Here is a 22,518-nt window from a genome sequence, read left to right on the forward strand (position 1 = left end):
TCAACATGTTTCTTTCCAGTGTTCTTTACATAGCTGAGATGAAACCATAGCTACAATTTTATATGCTATTTTTCTCCCTTAATATTATAACGAGAATTTTCCATGTTAGTTTTGGCGATGTTATTTTAATGGTGCGTAATATTTTTATATACTATAGTATATTTTTATATACTATAATATTTTATATACTATATATATACGATTTATCATATATAAAATACTTGCAATATTTATCATCTGCCATACTATTTTACCATTTCCCTACTGTTGTACATTTGCATTGTTTTGATAATTCTTGATATTATCAAAATAATGCTGGGACCAATTCTATTCAAAACTTTTGGGGTATTTCGTTTATTTTCTTAAGGTAGATTCTCAGAGGTAAAATTACTAGGTCAAAGGCTGTCAACAAATTGCTTTCCAAAAAGCGGTCTACAGTTTCCACTCCCACTGGCCGTGCGTGCAAGCGCCCGCTTTCACACACGCCGTGGGCACGGAGCACGGTGAGGGGCCGGCCGTGAAGCTCCAAGCACAGGCCCTCAGCCCTCAGGTAGGGCGTGGACTCGAACAATTTCCCGAAGTGGCAAATATGCCGACAGTTCAGAAACTGCCTCATTTCGAGTGTGATTGTCCTGGGTGGTCCCAGGCTGAATCACTCTCGGCCTTGTCCCCTTCTAGGGATGGGCCTGCGTGTGTTCAAGGGAAAGGGAATCTCAGCACCTCTTCCTGCAAACTCGCAATGATTTATGCCCCCGTGCTCCAAATGAAAACAGTGCCACTGCTTTAAATGTGGTCAGCCCTGAACACCGGGAGGCCACTGACCTGTGAGTTGGCTCAGGACAAAGTCCAATAGAAAAGCTTCTTGTTGGGTGGAGACAATCTGGGAAGGCACGAACACCCACAGAGAAGGAAGGTCTCCAGAGCTGCTCTGACTTGGAATGACAATGAGTGGCTGTTCGGTCTTGACTGACGCGTCAGGGACCCTGAGACCCAGGGTGAGAGAGACCCTGGTGTTTCCTCTGGTGACGTCCAGGGACCTCTTTTTTTCTTGCAGCTTTGCAATAAGCCCCTGTCACTATCACACATTTCCCAAAGGGATCTGGCCATGGAACAGTTTTTGTGTTTGTAGCAAAGTGAGAGCACGCGAGTTACAAATACAAGCTCCATCACGTGAACATTCGTGTAAATTCCACTCTTGCAGGCAGATTGTTAGATAACACCATGAAAATGGACTCTGTAGTTTTCCTACATAATACATCTTGAAAGGACAAAAAAGAAAAGCACCGGCTCACTTTCTTTGTTCGTTTTATGAAACTACCACCAGTACCTCACGTAGCCGAACGCAGTTCAGAGTTCAAAACTCTGAACTGAAGTAATCAGGCCACGTCTTTTCCGTCGTGGCCTGAAAGAACTCACTTCTGATCCGATCTTATAGGCAAAACAACACACAAAGAAGCTCTGTCACCTGACTGTGTTAATTTGCATGTCTCTGCCTGAGCCAGTGGTTAAATATTTATTAGCTTTCCCTTGTGGAACACATCAACTCCTGCTCTTCGCTAGACTATGTCCCCAGGAGACCGGTGCCTAAAAGGACTAGCAATGCAACATGCACTATGAGATCTCGACCGGATCACAGATCAGCCCCTCCGTCCCCCCAGCTCTGGTCCAAGACCTCTGCTGGCCCCACAGTCATGATGCCACTTGGGAGTGATTGGCAGTGCAGTCAACGAACTTTCAGAACTAACAGGCTTGTAGTCTCACAGAACAGCAACCACGGCAGGATGTTCTATGAATTACATCACCCACTACTTGTTTTCAACACCTTCCGCTCAAGATAATTTTGCTCCCAGGGACTCTGTCGTTAACTATCTCAGGTTTGAGTCTCACCGTAAAGCCATCCTTGGTGGCCACACACCGAAGATAGTTTTATACCTTTAAAATTGTAATTGATTGTGTTTGCCGTCTGGACTTATTCTTCAATTACCCAAAGGTATTTTTGCCAAGTTGTACTTTATGTTATCAAGACGGATGGTGACCCATTGTGTTTGGTTTTTGTGAATAACGTACAAAGATTACGATCTTTACGTAACAGTTAACGTTAACAGTCCCTGAAGTTGAACTAAACCACTTTCCAACCTTAAGAGCACATATAGGATCTAAAATAAAAACATTTGCTTCCTGCATCAAGAACCAAGTGTTTCCAGTAGTCTTATATGGGGGGGGGGGGGGGGCAGTGTGCTAAAATCCTTCTCGAGGGCATCATGTCTATAGGCTTCTCTCTGTTTGTTAATAATGCAACCTTGCTGGCAGGAAGCGCTCGAGAAGTATACATTCTCTTTCTTACTTCTTGTACTTTACCCATCAAACCAAATCTATGCGCGTTGGATCCTTCGTACTTTTGCGGTTTGCAAGCTTTTACTTCTGTATTTTAGAACGGAGCCAGTGCCACGAATGACTTAGGAAGGGTGAATCTCACGTGAGCTGCAAGTTGTATCTTCTTGACAAAAATCGCTGCTATCTGACTTTCCTGGCTAGTGAAAGTATACCTAAGAGGCACGAGGATAAAGTTTGATCTACTAAAATATCCCACGTATTGCAATATGGTGATCCCCAATTTGACTATCTGTTCCTGGTTAAAGGGTAGGAGGGTACAGTGTACTCCTGGCTTCCGTTCTAACACAGGAAAGAACTGTTGTGCACACGAACTGCACACACTTCCCCACTCTGATTATCTCCACCTGCCCGCCTCCTGCACACCCACACTCCACGGGGGGCGTCCAACCAGACAGGGTGAGCCAGGAGATCTGGTCCCCCAGACTCTGCCTCTCTGTCCCTCATCTCCCTAGTCTTACATCACTCCCCACCCCAAAATCTCCCCACGTTCCAGGATTTTTTGGCTTTGTTCAAGCCTTTGAAGATTAGATTAACAACATGAGGTTGCACTCCTACAACTGAGTAGCAAAAATAATAATAATAAATTAACCAATTAGAAAATAGGCAAAGGTGGGGCGCCTGGGTGGCTCAGTTTGTTGAGCGTCCAACTCCTGGTTTCAGGTCATGATCTCATGATTCGCGAGTTTGAGCCCCTCATCGTGCTCTGTACTGACAGTGCGGAGCCTGCTTGGGATTCCCTCTCTCTCTCTCTCTCTCTCTCTCTCTCTCTCCCTTCCTCTCCATCCCCCACTCGCATGCACACACTCTCTCTCTCCAAATAAATAAATAAAATTTTTAAAAACTAGGCAAAGGACTTGAATAGACATTTCTCCCAAAAAAGACATACAAATGACCAATAAGTTTATAGAAAGGGAAATGCAAATCAAAACCACAGTGATATATCACCTCACACCTCTTAGGATAGCTATTGTCAGAGACAACAAGTGCTGGCAAGGATACGGAGGAGACAACCCTGCGCGCTGTTGGTAGGAATGTAAACTGTTGCAGCCCCTATGGAAACAATATACAAGTTCCTCAAGAGATTAAAAAAAAAAAACAGAACTACCATTTGATCCAGTAACCCCCTTTCTGGCTATAGATTCAAAGGAATTGAAATCGGGATCTTGAAGAGGTATCTGCACTGCCATGTTCATTGCAACACCGTTCACAATAGTCAAGATAAAGAAACAACCTAACTGTCCACCGAGGGGCTAACAGGAAAAGAAAATGTGGTATATGCACACAGTGAAATATTATTCAGCCTTAAAAAAAAAAAAAAGGAAATTCTTCCATTTTGCAACATGGATGGATGTGGAGGACATTACGCTAAGTGAAATAAGCCAGACACAGAAAGACCAATACTGCATGGCCTCACTTGTATGTGGGATCTAAAACAGCCAGACTCGTAGACGCATAGGGTGGAATTTCTGCTACCAGGGGCTGCCAGGGGCTGGGGGTGAGGAAACAGGGAGGTGTTGGTCAAAGGGCACAAAGTTTCAGTTACGGGACGAGATGAATAAGTTCTGGGGATCTCTAACGGTACAACAGAAAGTCTATGAGTAACAATGCTGTTATTGTACATTTAAAAATTTGCTAAGACAGTAGATCTTGTGTTACACGCTCTTAACACAAAAGGAAAAACAAAGCAACAAATAAAAGAACATGAGTTTCCATTATTTCACTGCTTGAGGCCAGGGACACGAAGTGTTGTCACATAAATTATCATAGAACCAAAATAACTTAAGAAAGCAGAACAATAGCCATTTTTATTAAACGTGTAATGTATACAGCCCACATAAACGGCGCTGCCCTCACAGACCTCCACTGTTCTTTGTCAGTGACTCTCATTTTCATGACATTGATATGAGAAAGGCCCGGGAAAAATTCTCAAGGCTGGTAAGAATATTTGTAGTCTGGTGGGGTGTTGATTCAACCCTGTTAGATAAAGCCACAAGAGTAGTAAGACCTGAAATTCTACCAAAGGCCATGTGGAAAAGCTTTAGTCTAACACATTTGTCAAGACAGAAATTCAACTGAATAGACCATGCTTAAATATCAGGAGGTAATTACATCACACCTAAATGTAATTAGAGATGAGCTTTTTTTAACTAACTTTGAAGCACGGAATCCTAGGCTTAGAAAGAACTTTAGAAACCAGAAAATCTAACCTCCTTCCAGCTACAAGAATCCTTCCTCAGCATTGAAGACAGACACATTCATGTGGCCTTTAAATACTTTATGAGAGAAAAGAAGCCTTGTTTTGTGGGATGACCCTTTCTGTATGGGGGATAGGTCTATTAGAAAGCTCTTTTTTTTCACTATTTATTTTTTTTTAATATTTATTTATTTTTGGAAAAGAGAGACAGAGTGAAAGTGGGGGAGGGGCAGAGAGAGAGAGGGAGACACAGAATCGGAAGCAGGCTCCAGGCTCCTGAGCTGTCAGCACAGAGCCCGACGTGGGCCTCGAACTCACAAGCTGTGAGATCATGACCTGAGCCAAAGTCGGAAGTTTAACTGACTGAGCCAGCCAGATGCCCCTAGAAAGTTCTTTCTGATGGCAAGTCGAAATCTGCCCTACTGAGATGTCCACCCATCAGCCGGGGGCTGTTTGGAATATTAGGAACATTATCGGTTACTGAGCCAGACAGAGCTGGGTTTGATTCCAGGACCCACCATTTACTAAGTAAGCAGCCTTGTCCTGAGTCTATTTCCTGGCATATAAAACACTGTGATTCCTCTCCTGCATGTTAGTTGAGGACTGGAGACTGTGCCTTAAGCAGATGATGGCTCAGTAGATGGTGACTGGGGATAAACTTGCCCTGGGGATACCTTCCCTTTGCTCGGCTAAAATGCACAATCCTCTCAGCGATTCCTCAGGTCACGGTTGCCAGTGTTGCCTCCTGGCAGCTCTCCATGGTTCATTAAGGAAAGAATTCCTCCACATACATTCTGCCCATGAGCTCCTTCAGAGAGCATCACTTGAAAGAGAGCAGATAACGAATACCTATCTGTTGAACAGATTAACTCTAGAACACGCGGGGCAATCACCAAGGATAAAACGCACAGGCGCTCCGTCTGCTCTGCCACCCAGACGCCGAGCAACAAGTCAGACCTGCACGTCCTGCTCCAACTTGATCTTGATTGTGTTGTACTCTTCGCAGTCCCACACCCGCTGCTTGTTCAGCTGCTTCTCATAGTCCTCTACCTTCTTGATGCGGCTCAGAAGATACTCCAGCTGAAGGCACAGGAAGACAAGGGAAAAGTCAGCCCTGTCCCTGCCCCGACTCAGGGGGCCTGACAAGCATGACACAGGGAAGGGTCTCAAAGTGTCGTGGCCCTAGAGAGAGCTGGTCGGCCCTCAGAAGCTCCTGTGCCCGCAAGACTTTGTATTGTTTCACTTAATCTGGAGCTTCCTTACTTGAGAAACTCCAAGAGGAATGTTCCTTAAGAAATCAGACACGGGGGTGCCTGGGTGGCTCAGTCGGGTAAGTGTCCAACTTTGGCTCCGGTCATGATCTTGCAATTTGTGAATTTGAGCCCCAGGTCGGACTCTGTGCTGATAGCTCGGAGCTTGCAGCCTGTTTCACAGTGTGTGTGTGTGTCTCTCTCTGCCCCCCCCTCTCTCTCTCTCTCTCTCAAAAATAAACAAACATTAAAATTTTTAAAAAAAAAATAGAAATCAGACACAGACACTGCGGTCAGACGTTTGTATTTCTCAAAAAGGACCCACTGGGTCCGGGTCAAGCTATTTCTTTGTTTTTGTGCCTCCCAAGTAAAGTGATAACCCCACACCCTTTTAAACATCTTAAAACATCTTGCTGGGCCACAAATATCCATGGCTGGAGTAGATGCCCAGGTTGAAAAGAAGAGAGCCACAGGACCACGGTATTCACCATCACCAGAGACAAATGTCACCACCAGAAGCAGCCACCATCCGCAGGGCCACACTGATTAACCATGAAGGGCAGTGGTAAGTGTCTGCCATGGCAATCCTCCCCAAGACACAGAAAGGCTAGCAAATTCAGTCCCAGTAGAAATTGTCCCAGCTCCATGGGTCGCCCTTGACGCATCCGCCAGCCCCTCCCCTACCCGCCGCCCCTTTACCTCTTTGGCGTTGTGAGCCTGCAGGGCCCGCTCCCATTTCTTCTTATTACTGGTCAGCAGTTCTCGTCGTTCCGCCTCAAATGCTTTCTATGACCAAGAAGGAAGAGGGCCTGGTGTCTGTTTTGATTCGGCAGGTCCCACAGCATTAAACAACTCATAAGTAATGGCACAGTCAGAGCCAAATGCAGACTTGCCAAGTCTCACGGAACCAAATGGCTATGGAAGGAGTTGCGTGTTAATTAGTGTTATCGAGTCTGGGCTTCACACAAATTTTGGGAGGAAATGTACCACCTGTCCTGTGGCTCAGTCGGTCTCTGAGGAAGGAGCTGGAGGAAGGGCCGTGTGCCCTTGGTGGCAGTCACAGGGCAAAGCCTGGCATACAACTCAGTCATGCCCAGGGCTGCTGCATTGCTATGGCTGGGGTTCCCACGAAAACAAAGGAGCATGCTGCTCACAAGGGGTAGGCCTGGGAATGCAGAAATGGGTCTATAATAATCCAAGGAGAGAAGTCTCCACCCTCTTGGCTCCCTTCCATTTTGGAAGGCCGGTCTCAATCTCAATCCTTAACATTTCATTCAAATTCCCAGTATTGATTTCTGAACCTGTGTGACCCCCCGCTTTCCCATGCCCCAGCCCTGGCTGCCATAAATACAGCAAACAGCTCACATACCCCCCTCCTCCACTCTTCTTACCCTTACATGGTTTTATTTTCTTTCAAAGCACTAATCTCCACCTGTCCAAGGATATATTTAGCGGTTTATCTGTTTGTGGTCTAGCTGTCTTCTACTAGAACACAGATTCCCTCGAGGACTTTGTTTTGTTCGTGGCTGTATCCCCAGCCTCTGGTACAGTGCCTGGCATAGTAGCCACGTGAAGAATATTTGTTGGACGAGTGAATGAATGGGTAAATAAGTTAAGGGGCAGAAAGCAGAGGACAAGACAACCGGGCCCCTCCCAGATGTCCCGGACATCCCGGACAGACCCAGCTCTCCTCCCAGAAGGCAGTTCTTTCACACCCTGTTACCTCAATGGAATTGAGCTCCTGACGGAAGGTTTTCATCACATTCTTCACTTGTTCTTCCATCCTCTCCAGGAGCAGGCAGATGTCATCTGACTGCTTCTTCAAATCCTTCACATACTGGTCATCTTTTGTTTTTAACTCCTAGAAAAGAGCACGTCAAAGGTTGGTCACAAAGTGAGACAAAAGCAAGAGGTGCCAAGCACGCTCCACCTGGACCTCGCTCGTCAATATTCGAGAACACTAGGAATCGCGACTGTACAAAGCAAAAGCGGCTTCAGAAGAATCTGAGGACGCCTGGGAGAAGGCACAGGCAGATGGAGCAGAGTGGCCTCAGCGCGGGGCAAAGCCCGAATGAGCAGCACGGGATCAAACCATCCGTGACCACTTGCTGCAAATCTCCCTGTAAGCTCCCAGAGAGCTAAGGCATCCCAGCTGAGCCATTAACACCCAGGTTCCAGCACGGGAGCACAGCTCCTGCAGACTAAGCTCCATTCCTTAACTGTGAAGACGAAACCTGAAAGAGCATTCGCTGTGAACGTACATCTTTCAAAGGTCACCAGTGATTCTCAAATTGCTAAAAAGCTTTTCCCTCTGGGTGAGTTTGTTGCCCGAGCTGTGCGAAAATCTGAGTAATGAAGTAAGACCTCCACATTTTTCCATTCGGGAAGAGCAAACCAATAAGGCAGTCAATTCCCCCCATCAGAGCCCACGCGGCTGGGGGCGAGGGGCCCCGGACCCTTGCCTGCTGTAACTCGCTGATAAGCTTGTTCTTGTCTTCTATCAGCCCAGCGCAGTGCACCTGCTGGGTGTTGAGCACGTCCCACAGGTCCTGGGGAATTCTCTTCCGTTTGCCCTCCTCCCACTTCATGGTGATTTCCTCAAATTTGTCCTGGCTGGTCTTGACTTCGTTCTCCAGCTTTTCAAGTCTGCAAATACAAACATGCTCGCCACGCCAGCCCAGCTGTGGCCCTACCTCCGGCTAGGGCAGGCGGGTTCTCGAGAGTCTGTAATACGAGATCCAGGTACCAAGCACTGCCTCCAGAGACCCTCACCCGCAATCAAACCAGGCTGTCAGTAATCTTCTCTAAGTTTAACGCTGGACTATCAGTAAGAGATCAAATAAACAAAGCAGCACATTACAAAAACAGATCAACCTTAAAGCTATACCTACTTACACGCGCGCATGCACACACGCACACACACACACACACACACACGCAGATCAAGAGTCACTTTGCCACATCCCTCTGTGACACACACACTTGATCTCTGGAGTCGTACAGCTTGTGTTCAAGGCCTGACTTTGCTACTGAGTGACTCTCAACTTTAGACAAGTCACTTAACCTCTGCAAGCTGCGTTTTTCTCACCTGTGAAATGGAGAGGATGAAAAAAATCCACTTTCACACGGCTGCTGTGGCATTAAGTGAGGTGATGCTCAGCACAAGTGCTCAACACGACAGTCCCCACATTACTATTTTTGATTATCAACATGACCTCAAGTGTCTGGCCATTCCTCTCCCAACTTTAAAAAAAATTTTTTAATGTTTATTTTTGAGAGACAGAGAGAGAGAGAGAGAGAGAGAGACAGAGTGCAAGCGGGGCGGGGCAGAGAGAGAGGCAGACACAGAATCCAAAGCAGGCTCCAGGCTCTGAGCCGTCAGCACAGAGCCTGAACTCGCAAACCGTGAGATCATGACCTGAGCCGAAGTCCGACACTTAACTGACTGAGTCACCCCGGTGCCCCTCCTCTCCCAAATTACTAAGAAATGAATAGCGGGACTCACAAACAGGGAAACTCCACAATTAGCAATGGAGAATAGGGATGGCCTTTCCAGAAATTCCAAAGAGACTCTGTGATGGAGTATTCTGAGGATGGGACCAGACCGAAAGAAGAAGGCATGAAGGCTGAGAGATGAGACCCCCCCTGAGCACAGGCGCTAGGACAGATGCAGAGTCTACCTTACCCACACTGTGAGCCTATGAGACTGCCTCCAAACAACAGTTCAAACCCCTGAGGGACAGGAATCACCACTGAACCATTTCGTGCTCCCCTTTCTCCTTCCCTCTGAGCTAGAGCACAGAGAACATGTTACATTGCACTTGACTTTTTTCCTCAGAAAATGAAAAAGAGCCTTTTCAAAGGCATCTTTCAAAAAACCCACACTGATCCTGTAACTCTGCCACCTAAGACCTTCAGTTTTTCTGGGGCGCCTGGGTGGCTCAGTCAGTTAAGCGTCTGACTTCAGCTCAGGTCATGATCTCGCGGTTCGTGAGTTCGAGCCCTGCATCGGGCTCTGTGCTGTTGGCTCGGAGCCTGGAGCCTGCTTCGGACTCTGTGTCTCCCTCTCTCTCTGCCCCTCCCCCCACTCGCAGTCTGTCTCTCTATCTCTCAAAAGTAAATAAACATTAAAAGAATTATATTTTTAAAAAAGACCTTCAGTTTTTCCTCAGGGGTTACAGATCAAAGCCTAACTCTTTGGCAGGGCTGGGAATCAACCAAGTCAGTTCCGGCCACAGCCCAAGAGAGGCAGAGGGAAGGTGCAAGAATAAAGTCACCAGCTGTATACTGGTAAAGCTAGTCAAGTTGCTGACAGAATTCCTTATGCCGGACAACTAAAAATCTTGTTAAGATCATACTGTGTATGTACTCGTGGACATGAGCCACAACGGTCCGGTGGAGAAAGGAGGAAGAAGGGAGGAAAGCAAGGAAGGAGGAACGGAAGGGATTCCGAAGGGGCCGTAAAAGGATTCTACTAGACTGTTCGACACAGCCGCTTTCCCATAACTGGGGAGAATTCGGGGAGCCACAGAGGAGATGCCCTCATGTCCCCAGGCTGCAGAGCACGGGGTGGGGGGTCCTCACCTCTGACGCCTTATCTCCCCTTCTTCCACTCTCCTGTGGATCTCCCGGATATCCGCGGCCACCTGGATATTTGTCACCAGCTCAGTGCCACAGAGCAGCAGCTTCGCCAGTTTCTGAAAACAGGTAAGAATTTACGGAATTGGAAACACTTTGCACAACTGTCTGTAGCCGTTCTATGCAGCCACACAGGGATCAAAAGCTACCTTAAGACCCTTAAGAGTAGCGTCTATTTGGCAATCCATTTCCCTCAGGACGTCTGGGGTGTGGTGTCAGGGCTGACGATTTCACAGCACACGTGACTCCGGAGGCACCGCTGTGTATTCTCGTTAGAGTGTGGACCAGCCAACCTGCACGCCGGCGGGTCCTCCGGGAGCATCTCAGCACTCGCCCCCCCGGTACGCCTCCAAAGTGAGTGACACGGCCAGGGGTCTTTCTGAGAATTCAGCGGGAGGGGTGAAGCAGAAAATGGCAGTCATCCTCCGACATCCCCCGACGTTAGCTGGACATTTGGCCTCCCCAAGTGGATACACTTCCCAACCTCCTCTGCAGCTAGAATACAGTCCGATCAACAGGACATGAGCCCGAGTGATGTGTGCCGCTTCTGAATCATGCATTGAAGGGAGAAGGCGTACCCTCTGCTGCCCCGTCCCCCCTTCTCCCGAGCTGGCGTGTAGCGCTCGAGTACGACGCAATGGGCAGATGAAAGCCACCTAAGGACAGGCAGGAGATGAGGGCCCCAGTATCCAGGAGCCCCCATATCAGCCCTGGACAGTGTACTTATGCTCCGAACTATTAAGTAAGCCAAGGGAATGAGCTTCGAGGTTTCAGCTCATGTTACGTGGGATCTTCTGAGAGTCTCTGAAACAGGAGAGAACCGCTGCTGCTGGCCGCCCCGCTGTCGCCAATAATGGCTCAGGAAGTTTGCAATTCGGACCCCCCACCCCTTAACTCCCTCTTTGAATTCCACACTCCGTGTCTTTACTCCTGGCCTTTGGGTGACCACGCGCTTTCAACAAAAAGTTCAGGTATCCTTAGGCTATGCCTGGGTTTTTCCAAGTCCGTTTTGGAACTCACAAATTCTCCAGCTCTCAAATCGTTTCTGAACGAGAACCAATAAACATCACCGCACGAAGGAGTCATTGAGACGATCAGAGGTTCTATCTCATCTCATCCTTCTAAAGACATCTGGAAATGCACTTTTATTGAATACAGAATGGAGCCTTCACCTAGATATCCGGGGTATTCCAGACTTTTTTTTTAAATGGCTGCAGTTTTATCACTGGTACCAAATGGTTTTCCATGCCTACGGAAGTAAAGGCTTTCCTGTAGTTTTGAGCGATTCTCTGTTGTCTGCTCAGACGATGCAAACATGAGAAATTTCTGCATCGAGTATCTCAGACTCAAAGTAAAACTGAAAATGCTACAGTCACCAACAGATCAACAGACCTAGGAAAAGCTAAAACTGTCATTTTCAGATGATACGATTCTATATGTAAAAAATAAACACACAAACAAAAGAAACCACAGGTAAACTCTTAGAATTAACAAGTGAATTTGACAGGGTTAACTGAACATCAGGTCACTATATAAAAACCAACTGTACTTTTATTGGGGCGCCTGGGTAGCTCAGTCTTAAGGTTAAGCATTCAGCTCAGGTCATGATCTCGCAGTTTGTGAGTTTGAGCCCCACGTCAGGCTCTGTGCTGACAGCTCAGAGCCTGGAGCCTGCTTCAGATTCTGTGTCTCTCTCTTTCTCTGCCCTTCCCCCACTCACGCTCTGTCACTCTGTCTCTCTCAAAAATAAATAAACATTAAAAAAATTAAAAAAAAAACAATTGTACTTTTATATACCAGCAGTAAAGAGTTACAGCCTCAACACAGTGTGTGAAACATTGTTGAGCAAAATTGAAGAATACCTAAATAAGTGGAGGGCTATTTTATACTCATGGATCACAAATCTCATTGTCGATATCAATTCTTTCCCAAATTGATCTATAGATCCCATCTGACCTCAATTAAAATCCCAGCAGGTTTTTTGGTGGCAATTGACAAGCTGATTTGTAAAGTATATATGGAAATCCAGAGGTTCAAGACTAGCCAAAACAATCTTGAAGAACCACAAAGCTGGAGGGCCTACCTTACCAGATGTCAAGATCTGTCATAAGGCTACAGTAGTTAAAATCATGTGGAATTGTAATAAAGTCGGACAAATAGGCCAATAGAACAGAATACAGAATCTAGAAACAAACCCACATATGTGATCGCCTGATTCACAAAAAAGATGGGGAAAATGATGCAGTGGGGAAAGGATGATACATTCTTTTTCTTCTTCTTCTTTTTTTTTTTTTTTTTTTTTTTTTAGGATGATCTTTTCAATAAATGGTGCTGGGTCCATTAAAAATCCATAAACAAAGCAGTGAACTTTGAGCCTGATCTTTACACCACATACAAAAATCAATTCTAGGGGCGCCTGGGTGGCTCAGTCGGTTAAGCGTTCGACTTCGGCTCAGGTCATGATCTCACGGTCTGTGAGTTCGAGCCCCGCATCAGGCTCCGGGCTGACAGCTCAGAGCCTGGAGCCTGTTTCCGATTCTGTGTCTCCCTCTCTCTCTGACCCTCCCCCGTTCATGCTCTGTCTCTCTCTGTCTCAAAAATAAACATTAAAAAAAAAATCAATTCTAGATAGATTATGGACCAAAATGTAAATGGTAGAACAATAAAGCTGCTAAGAGAAAACTTGGAAAGACATCTTTACAAAATTGGAGCAGACCAAGATTAAACAGGAAACAAAAGAATCACGGTTAAAAATGATTGATAAGGTGCAAAGCCAACGACAGGGGCCCTTCCTGTCCAAGTCTTAGGGCAAAACTGGTGATTAATATCTGGATATTGAGGAAGGGAGCATTTGGTTTTTATACATTTCTTTTTTATGCCAACACGTTACATGACTTAAGTCCCAAGTGAAAGGGAGCTGGAGAAACTACTAATGAAAACAATATTATCTCTTCTGGTTTACGCTCAAAGAGTGCTCAGGATGAACCACGTATCGGTAGTTTCAAGATCATATCAGTAGAAACTATAACAGTACATTCCAGATTAATACAATATCCTTTTTATCCTAACCAGCAATGCCCAGAGATCCTCGACCCTTTAATGAAGTAACATCAGTAAAAACACATGGCGTGACTCTATTTCACAGGAAGCACCAGATCTGGAACAAAAGCACACAGCACTGCGGTCTTCTTTCCACGGCCGTAAAGTATCTTATCCTTAACACCATACCGTGCAGTGCTCTCCGTGTATCTCTATGCTCTGTAATGACCTGCAGTAAGTTGAATATTTTTTTTCTCCAAGTGCACTTCGATTTCTGCCAGGAATCATCTCTCTCCTCTCTGTTTTTATCAGTCCCACTTTTTTTTCCCAAGACGCAGCTTACATCCCACTTTCTCCATATAACCTTTCCCAATCAGCCCCCCCTTGGGGAGCCCTCCTCCTTACCCCAATTCCTACAGTCCCACTGCCTCTGATACTCATTTAGCAATTAATTAAAGGCAGCACTTTGCCAGTTCTGCTTGCTGTTTGCAACTGTTGTTTATTCTTCCTGCACCTCTTGTTCCAAGTCCTTTATTAAGTGTCCCAGGAGCCCTGGCATTGCCGTGGGAGAGCCATCAATAAATTTCTTTTGATGTGGAGTCCGAGCTCTGTACTACTCCACAGGCATACAGAGCGTACACACTGGGGACACTGCAGGCACGCACATTTAAAGTCACAGAAGGGAGAACATGGTCTAAAATTAAAGGCGTGGCACAAAGAAGTATTGGACGTGTATCAAGCTGGGACTTGAGATGGTCTTGAAATACGGGAAGGCATCCTGATGAGAGGAGATGAGAACAGAAAGGTAGAGGAGAGGGGGGAAGAGAGGAGGGGAGGGGCTTAGCGTTCTGGATGATCAGAGGCACACAACCGGAAGCGCAGAGCCCCACTGGAGGTCAGCGAGTGGATCGGCCAAGCCAGAGCCAAGGCCCAAGGTAGGTACCAGTGGGACCGAAGACCGTGAAATTAGGATGGGAACGGTAGGCCCTGAATGGGCAGCCTGAACATTTGGACTTGAGCTTATGAACAGTCCATCAGATAACATGAAAGCTCACTCCTAGAGAGCTCTCAAAATGGGAAAGGTTCAAATTCACTTCCGCCTACAGGCAGGAACATGGGATCTCTATTGAGATTCTTCTAGCAAAGTACGAAAGCCGTGACATCACACCCAGCTCCCTAGTGTCCCAGGCTGATGGGACCCATCTGCCACCCAGCTCATACCAGTCTGCTTTCTTCTTTGTGCTTGTAGCTCTTGCTTTGATCTTCCTCACTCTCTTTCTTTCCGTCTAAATATTCTCCAAGCGCTTCCCTACGATGGGAGACAGTGGAAAGACTGAAGTTATTTCTAGTACACAGATTCTATATTTAGAGTTTCCACAGCACGTCACGCCATATACAAAAATACATCCCACGTGGATAAAAAGTTAAATATTTTTAAAACACGCAATTATAAAAACACGAGAAGTAAACACAGGAGGGAACCCATCTGAGAGTAAGGCTAAAGGCGGGGGGAGGGAAATTGAAAGACTTTACTTCCTAACATTTAAAACTCTTCTTGAAAATCAAGGCATAAACCGGTAAAAGATACTTAACAAAATTTTGCCACCTAGAAAGTAGTATGGGCTCCTTCAAATCAGTACAAAAAAGATAAAATACCAATTAGAAAAACCGGCAAAGGATGTGGACGAGGATTTTACAGAAGAAACACATATAGTAAACAGACATTTGGGAATATGTTCAACTTCACGCAGAACCAGAGAAATGAAATTGAAAAGCCTGTGAGGTATTATTTCTCTCCATATCAGACGAGAAAAGATTTTTTTTATTTATTTTAATTTTATTTTTTATTTTTTAAAATTTACATCCAAATTAGTTAGCATATACTGCAACAATGATTTCAGGAGTGGATTCCTTAGGGTCCCTTACCTATTTAGCCCATCCCCCCTCCCACAACCCCTCCAGCAACCCTCCGTCTGTTCTCCATAATTATGAGTCTCTTCTGTTTTGTCCCCCTCCCCGTTTTTATATTATTTTTGTTTCCCTTCCCTTATGTTCATCTGTTTTGTCTCTTAAAGTCCTCCTATGAGTGAAGTCATAGGATTTTTGTCTTTCTCTGACTAATTTCACTTAGCATAACACCCTCCAGTTCCATCCACATAGTTGCAAATGGCAAAATTTCATTCTTTTTTTTTTTTTAACGTTTATTTATTTTTGAGACAGAGAGAGACAGAGCATGAACAGGGGAGGAGCAGAGAGAGAGGGAGACACAGAATCTGAAATGGGCTCCAGGCTCTGAGCTGTCAGCACAGAGCCCGACGCAGGGCTCGAACTCACGGACTGTGAGATCATGACCTGAGCCGAAGTTGGACGCTTAACCGACTGAGCCACCCAGGCGCCCCGAGATTTCATTCTTTTTGATTGCCGAGTAATATTCCATTGTGTGTGTGTGTGTGTGTGTGTGTGTGTGTGTGTGTGTGTGTGTGTCTGTATATCTTCTTTATCCATTCATCCATCCACATCTTCTTTATCCATTCATCCACCGATGGACATTTGGGCTCTTTCCATACTTTGGCTATTGTTGATAGTGCTGCTGTAATCATTGGGGTGCATGCGTCCCTTTGAAACAGCACACCTGTATCCCTTGGATAAATGCCCAGTAGTGCAATGCTGGGTCGTAGGGTAGTTCTATTTTTAGTTTTTTGAGGAACCTCCATACTGTTTTCCAGAGTGGCTGCACCAGCTTGCATTCCCATCAGATGAGAAAAGATTTAAAAGGTGATTAATAACATCATGTGTGGGCTATGGTGTGGGTGCCCAACTATTGTTATCACTCCACGGCTGAGGGTGTGAACTGTAACAGTGTGTCTAAAAGGTGCCTTGGCAAGATTTATCGCAAACTTAAATATGCCTCCCCTCTGACCCAACCATCAAGAATTCTCTACAGAAAGAACTCGAAGAAATCCGTGCAAGTACTCAGAGAAACGTGCAGAATGATTATTACAGCACTGACTACACTAGCAGGAATATGGAAACATTCTTACACACATATCAATACCGGCCTGTTTAAGAGTTTAGGAGCCAATAGAAGAAAGTATTTTGTAGCCTATAAAGAGTACTATGTGATATCTAGCAGTAAGCAAAGATGTCCACAATAGTTAAGTAAAAAGAGCCAGTTGTAGAACAATATGTAAACTATAACATCAATTTTCTTTTTAAAGTAGGCTTATGTACACATGGGAATATTTTTGGAAGGTGACAGTAGTTATTTAAGGAAAGGGAACTTTACTGAGGACTTCTATTTTCTATATTTTTGTATTACTTGAATTTTACAAACAGTGTGTACGTGTGTGTGCGTGTGTGTTAATCAGAAAATGAGACCAAAGCAGAGGGGGTAAAACAAGGTTCTAGATTATGGGCTTCTTTAGAGGAGGCATGGGGGCATGACCCCACCAACCACACCATTACAGCATGGAGGTCCACTCTCTCCTCTGGCGAACAGTGACCACCAGGACTCCCAGTACTGCCTTAAGACAAATGATGGGGCACCTGGGTGGATCAGATGGTTAAGTCCATGACTCTTGATTTTGGCTCAGGTCATGATCTCAGGGTTCATGAGATCGAGCCCCGCATTAGGTTCTGCCATGACAGCGTGGAGCTTGCCTGGGATTCTCTCTCTCCTTCTCTCCCTCTCTCCCTGCCCCTCCCCTACTTGTGCATGCTCTCTCTCTCTCTCTCTCTTTCTCTCTCTCTCTCTCTCAAAATAAATAAACAACCTTTTTAAAAATCCTCTAAAAAAAAAAAAAGAAAGAAAAATGAAACCATCATCTTAGCATCTCATCCACAATGAAATAAGCAGATCCCTTTGTCTCATTTTTTCTTGATTTTTTTAAATGTTTATTTTTGAGAGATAGGGAGAGAGGGACAGAGAGAGAGAGAGAGAGCGCGCGCATAAGTGGGGGAGGGGCAGAGAGAGAGGGAGGCAGAGAATCTGAAGCAGGCTCCAGGCTCTGAGCTGGCAGCACAGAGCTGGACATGGGACTTGAACCCACAGACCAGGAGATCATGACCTGACCTGAAATCAAGAGTCAGACACTTAATGACTGAGCCACCCAAGACCCCCTTTTTTCTTTTCTTTTTTTTAAATGTTTATTTATTTATTTTGAAGGAGAAAGAGGGAGAAAAAGAAAGAGATGTAGGACTGAGGAAGAGAAAGAATCCCAAGCAGGCTTCACACTCAGCTCAGAGCCCAACTCCAGGCTCGATCTCGTGAGCCACAACATGACCTGAGCTGAAATCAAGAGTCAGATGTTCAATGACATATCAGATAAAGGGCTAGTATCCAAAATCTATAAAGAACTCACCAAACTCCACACCCGAAAAACAAACAATCCAGTGAAGAAATGGGAAAAAGACATGAATAGACACTTTTCTAAAGAAGACATCCAGATGGCCAACAGGCACATGAAAAGATGCTCAACGTCACTCATCAGGGAAACACAAATCAAAACCACACTCAGATGTCACCTCACGCCAGTCAGAGTGGCCAAAATGAACAAATCGGGAGACTATAGATGCTGGCGAGGATGTGGAGAAACGGGAACCCTCTTGCACTGCTGCTGGGAATGCAAACTTGTACAGCCACTCTGGAAAACAGTGTGGAGGTGCCTCAAAAGATTAAAAATAGATCAACCCTACGACCCAGCAATAGCACTGCTAGGAATTTACCCAAGGGATACAGGAGTGCTGATGCATAGGGGCACTTGTACCCCAATGTTTATAGCAGCACTTTCAACAATAGCCAAATTATGGAAAAAGCCTAAATGTACTTCAACTGATGAATGGATAAAGAAGATATGGTTTATATATACAGTGGAATACTACTTGGCAATGAGAAAGAATGAAACCATGCCATTTGCAGCAATGTGGATGGAACCTGGAGGGTATTATGCTAAGTGAAATAAGTCAGGCAGAGAAAGACAGATACCATATGTTTTCACTCATATGTGGATCCTGAGAAACTTAGCAAAAGACCATGGGGGAGTGGCAGGGGGAAAAAAAGTTATAGAGAGGGAAGGAGGCAAACCATAAGAGACTCTTAAATACAGAGAACAAACTGAGGGTTGATGGGGGGTGGGGTAGAGGGGAAAGTGGGTGATGGGCATTGAGGAGGGCACCTGTTGGGATGAGCACTGGGTATTGTATGAAAACCAATATGACAATAAATTATATACATATAAAATAAAATAAAAAGAATTTAAAAAATGCTCAACCAACTGAGTCATCCAGGCGACTCTTAAAATTTTCCGTAATACTGACTTCCATTTCCACTCCCTTGTTCAAAGTTCAGCACAGCTCTACATAGTGTACATCATTTTTGAAATCTGGAGTTGAGCTAACACCACCCCCCAACTCCAAATCGAACCAAAACCTCATTTTCTTTCTTGTCATTTCATTCACTTCCCTGTTCTTATTGAACCTACTCTTTGCCATTAGTAAGAAAACTAACTGTTCCATTTTACTCAGGTCTTCAGACCTTGCAGGTTAATGGTTTTCCCATTATCAGACAAAATGCACTCATTCTCTTGACTTTCTGCTTAAACCACCAATTAATTACCAACTCTATTTAAAAAGCCTTCCAACAACTTCCTGAAGCAAAGACCAGTGCTCCAGAAAGAAAAATAACTATGCTACCAACTCTTATTACCTAGTTTTAACGTGAATCCCATTGCTTCCTTTTACTTATCATTTTTAACTTTCCTAGCACTGCACTGTCCAATATGGTAGCCACTGTCCAATATGGTAGCCGGCTGATCCAAACCGAAACATGCTGTGAGTATAAAATACAAACTACATGGATTTTGGAGACTTTGAATGAAAAACAAACAAACAAAAAAAGCAAACTATCTCAATATGATTTATACTGATCACATGTTAAAACAATATTTTTATATAGAAGATTAAATAAAACAAATTACAAAATTTAATTTCACCTCTTTTGTTCACTTTAATGGGGCTACTAGAAAAATTTTTTGTTTTGTTTTGTGTTTTGAGAAATTTACTTATAAGCTTGGTTCAGCAGAAAATTTTAATTTTACATATGTGGCTCATATTGTATGCCTTTTTTTAAAAGTTTATTTATTTATTTAGAGAGAGAGAACAAGCGGGGTAGGAGTGAGAAAGAAGGGAGAGAGAAAATCCCAAGCAGGCTCTGCACCACCAGCACAGAGCCCCATGCGGGGCTCGAACTCACGAACCGTGAGATCATGACCTGAGCTGCGAGCCGGTTGCTCAACCAACTGAGCCACCCAGGCGCCCCTCATGTTGTATTTCTATTGTTTGATGCTGACCTAGCATATTCCAAAGGAGTTGTCCCAGGCTTCTCTCTCCTCGGGTTTGAGTGGAATCCCTCTTTCGGGAAACTGCTTCCTCACTGCTGCCATACATGTGGTCTCAATGGAGCTGCCATCTTCTTGAATATCCCACCTCCTGACCAATCAAATCCCTTCTCAGGAGTAAAAAAATTGGAACTTCATTGATTGTTTGGCTGGGTTGGAAATCATTGCTACTTCAAAAACCTGAAGTCGCCGTTTCTTAATCCTTTCTTTGCGTGGGACAGTTGTTTCCACTCTGGAAACTTGGAGGCTCCTTCTCTTGGTTCTCAGTGCTCTTGAAGCCACTGCCTTGGCCCCTCCAGCCACCTTAGTAGTCTACATTTTAGCAAGCTCCTTTAGCCTAAGAGATCGATTAATTAAACCTTTCTTTGTGTATCTTAAGATTATGCATTGCATTGTTTCCTAGAAAGACTCTGGACCAAACCCTCTCACACAACCTTCCCCCACCCCTCCACCCCAGGCACCACCTCTGACCTCTGACTGCCATGATAACGTCTAGCTGGCACCATTGCGTCTGCTTGCAATGAAGAAGGGTTAGGGACCACTGTGTTCTCCTTTTACTGATGCACTGCACTAAAGTTACTCTAAAAATCTTTGGGCCAGGCAGAAACCTGAGGTGGCTTTTGAACTAGAGTCTGCCCTCTCCCCAGGTGGCCAGCCCTCTGAATAAAGCTCATATTCTTTTCCAATCCAAACTTGTCTCTTGAGTATTGGCTTTTCAAGCTACAGGCAGCTGAAACTTGGGTTTTTTTTTTGGTAACACTGAACTTTCTCGATGGTGTGCCTGTGCGTGGGTCTACTTTCATCCATTGGCTGCACATTTTCAGTCAGGTGTTCCCCACCAGCTGGAAAACTCATAGACTTCAGTTCTAATAAATTTTCTCAAATACTTTCAGTGATAATTTCCTCCCCTTTGTTTGCTTTGGCCTTTCTTTAAGGATCCAGAAAGGAGATACTAGGGGCACCTGGGTGGCTCAGTTGGTTAAGTGTTCGACTTTGGCTCAGGTCATGATCTCATGGCTCGGTTCTCGAGTTTGAACCACTCATCAGGCTCTCTGCTGTCAGCGCAGAGCCCCCTTTGGATCCTCTGGCTCTTCTCTCTCTGCCTCTCCCCCACTCACACTTTCTCTCTCTTTTGCTCAAAAACAAACATTTAAAGAATAGAAAGCAATATTAGATCTCCTGGACTAGTCCTCTAATTTTCAAAAATCTTTTTTTCTACTGGTTTCTCTTTTTGCTCTATCTTCTATGTGATTCCACGACCTTTACTTCCCAACCCTTCTAGAGTTTTCCATTTCAATCACATTTTTCAATTTCTAAGAGCTCTATTTTGTTCTTTCAACAGCATCCCATTCTTGTTCCATGGTTGCAATATCATTTCTTTTTTCTCCTTGGATCATCTTAATGATAGGCTGTTGCATCAGTATTGACTGCCCTTTCTTCCTACATAGTCTCAAGTTCCTCTAAGTTGCTTTTTCTGTGTGTTCATTTTGGTGTCTACCTTTCATGGTAAAGACTTTCCTCAGACATCTAGAAATCATTGGCTACCTTATCCCCATAAGACTGAAAAGCTGAACGAAAGCTCTGAATGCAAGGGTGTAGCTTAACAGTGAACTTCAGTGCAGGACGATCTACTTGGATGGCCTGGTGTGCAAATCTGGCTTTCAGTGCCTTTAAATCCTTCCTTGCAGGCTGGTCAGGTTCTACAGAGAGATGTCAATCTCCTGCCTGCGAGGTGAAGCTCCAACTGCCCCAATTTCCGGAATGGGCAGAAGGAAAGCAAACTCTCATCTCCAGTGTGCACATGGTCACAGAACCCCCCTGCTTTTTTTTTTTAATTCTTTTTTATTTGAGAGAAAGAGAGTGGGTGTGTGTGAGCAGGAGAGGGGGGCAGAAGAGAGAGAGAGAGAGAGAGAGAGAGAGAGGGAGAGAGAAAATCTTAAGTAGGCTCTATGCTCGGCCAGACACAGAGCTCGATCCCATGACTCTGGTATCATGACCTGAGCCGAAATCAAGAGTCAGACGCTCAGCCGACTGAGCCACCCAGGCGCCCCCCTTTGCTTTGAGGACAATGCTCTTGCCTCTTCTCTGTCCAGCATGCCCCAAACCACAGACCCTCCATTTTACTTCCTCCAGACTCCCAGTCTTTTGTGCAAGGTGGGAAAAAGGTTCTTGACACCCAACTACTAACTTTCCAAACCTTATTTTAGTCCCCTTCTTCTTCTCTACTTCCATATGAAGGTGATGCTTCCGATCTCCTGGCCTTTTGCAGACTTACTGCAGAGTAAATCAAGGGGGCGCTCAGCTTTCCTCACTACTAGTTTATATTTCCATATTCTTGAATCTGCTAAGCCATCTACCATCTGTCCTTATGCTTCTCAGCTCCCGAAGTGTTGTTGCTATTGAGTCCTTCTGTTTTGCTTGACTTCGTGGGTTTATGTCTTTTTTATTTAATCCCTTTAAATGTCACGCTAATGGAGTTTTGATAGAGATCCAAGATAAATGTATGTGTTCCATCTGTCATTTTTACTCCAGAATCACATCTCCCAGGAATTTCAAATTTCAACCGAGACGGTAGAGATTGGGATTTTCAGGAGCTTTAGCCTATTAA

The 22,518-nt window shown here is 45.0% G+C and overlaps 1 protein-coding gene across 5 annotated transcripts in view; it reads right to left on the reverse strand.

The window, feature by feature from the left end:
- Positions 1 to 22,518, reverse strand: part of DRC1 (dynein regulatory complex subunit 1) — a 46,488-nt gene that overhangs the window by 16,057 nt on the left and 7,913 nt on the right. For 2 of the 5 annotated variants that reach the window (XM_045447467.1, XM_045447466.1), the window contains exons 2-7: positions 14,737 to 14,824; positions 10,423 to 10,535; positions 8,301 to 8,484; positions 7,562 to 7,699; positions 6,538 to 6,624; positions 5,546 to 5,668 (exon numbers count right to left, since the gene is read on the reverse strand). In XM_045447467.1, the coding sequence (XP_045303423.1) occupies positions 5,546 to 5,668; positions 6,538 to 6,624; positions 7,562 to 7,699; positions 8,301 to 8,484; positions 10,423 to 10,535; positions 14,737 to 14,824 (733 nt within the window). Of the gene's footprint in view, positions 1 to 5,545; positions 5,669 to 6,537; positions 6,625 to 7,561; positions 7,700 to 8,300; positions 8,485 to 10,422; positions 10,536 to 10,625; positions 10,913 to 14,736; positions 14,825 to 22,518 lie in introns of those variants that run through there. The other 3 variants (XM_045447468.1, XM_045447470.1, XM_045447469.1) reach the window with 3 other exon arrangements.

The sequence above is a fragment of the Leopardus geoffroyi genome, chromosome A3, assembly GCF_018350155.1.
Source record: "Leopardus geoffroyi isolate Oge1 chromosome A3, O.geoffroyi_Oge1_pat1.0, whole genome shotgun sequence".
In the NCBI taxonomy this organism is placed as follows: domain Eukaryota; kingdom Metazoa; phylum Chordata; class Mammalia; order Carnivora; family Felidae; genus Leopardus; species Leopardus geoffroyi.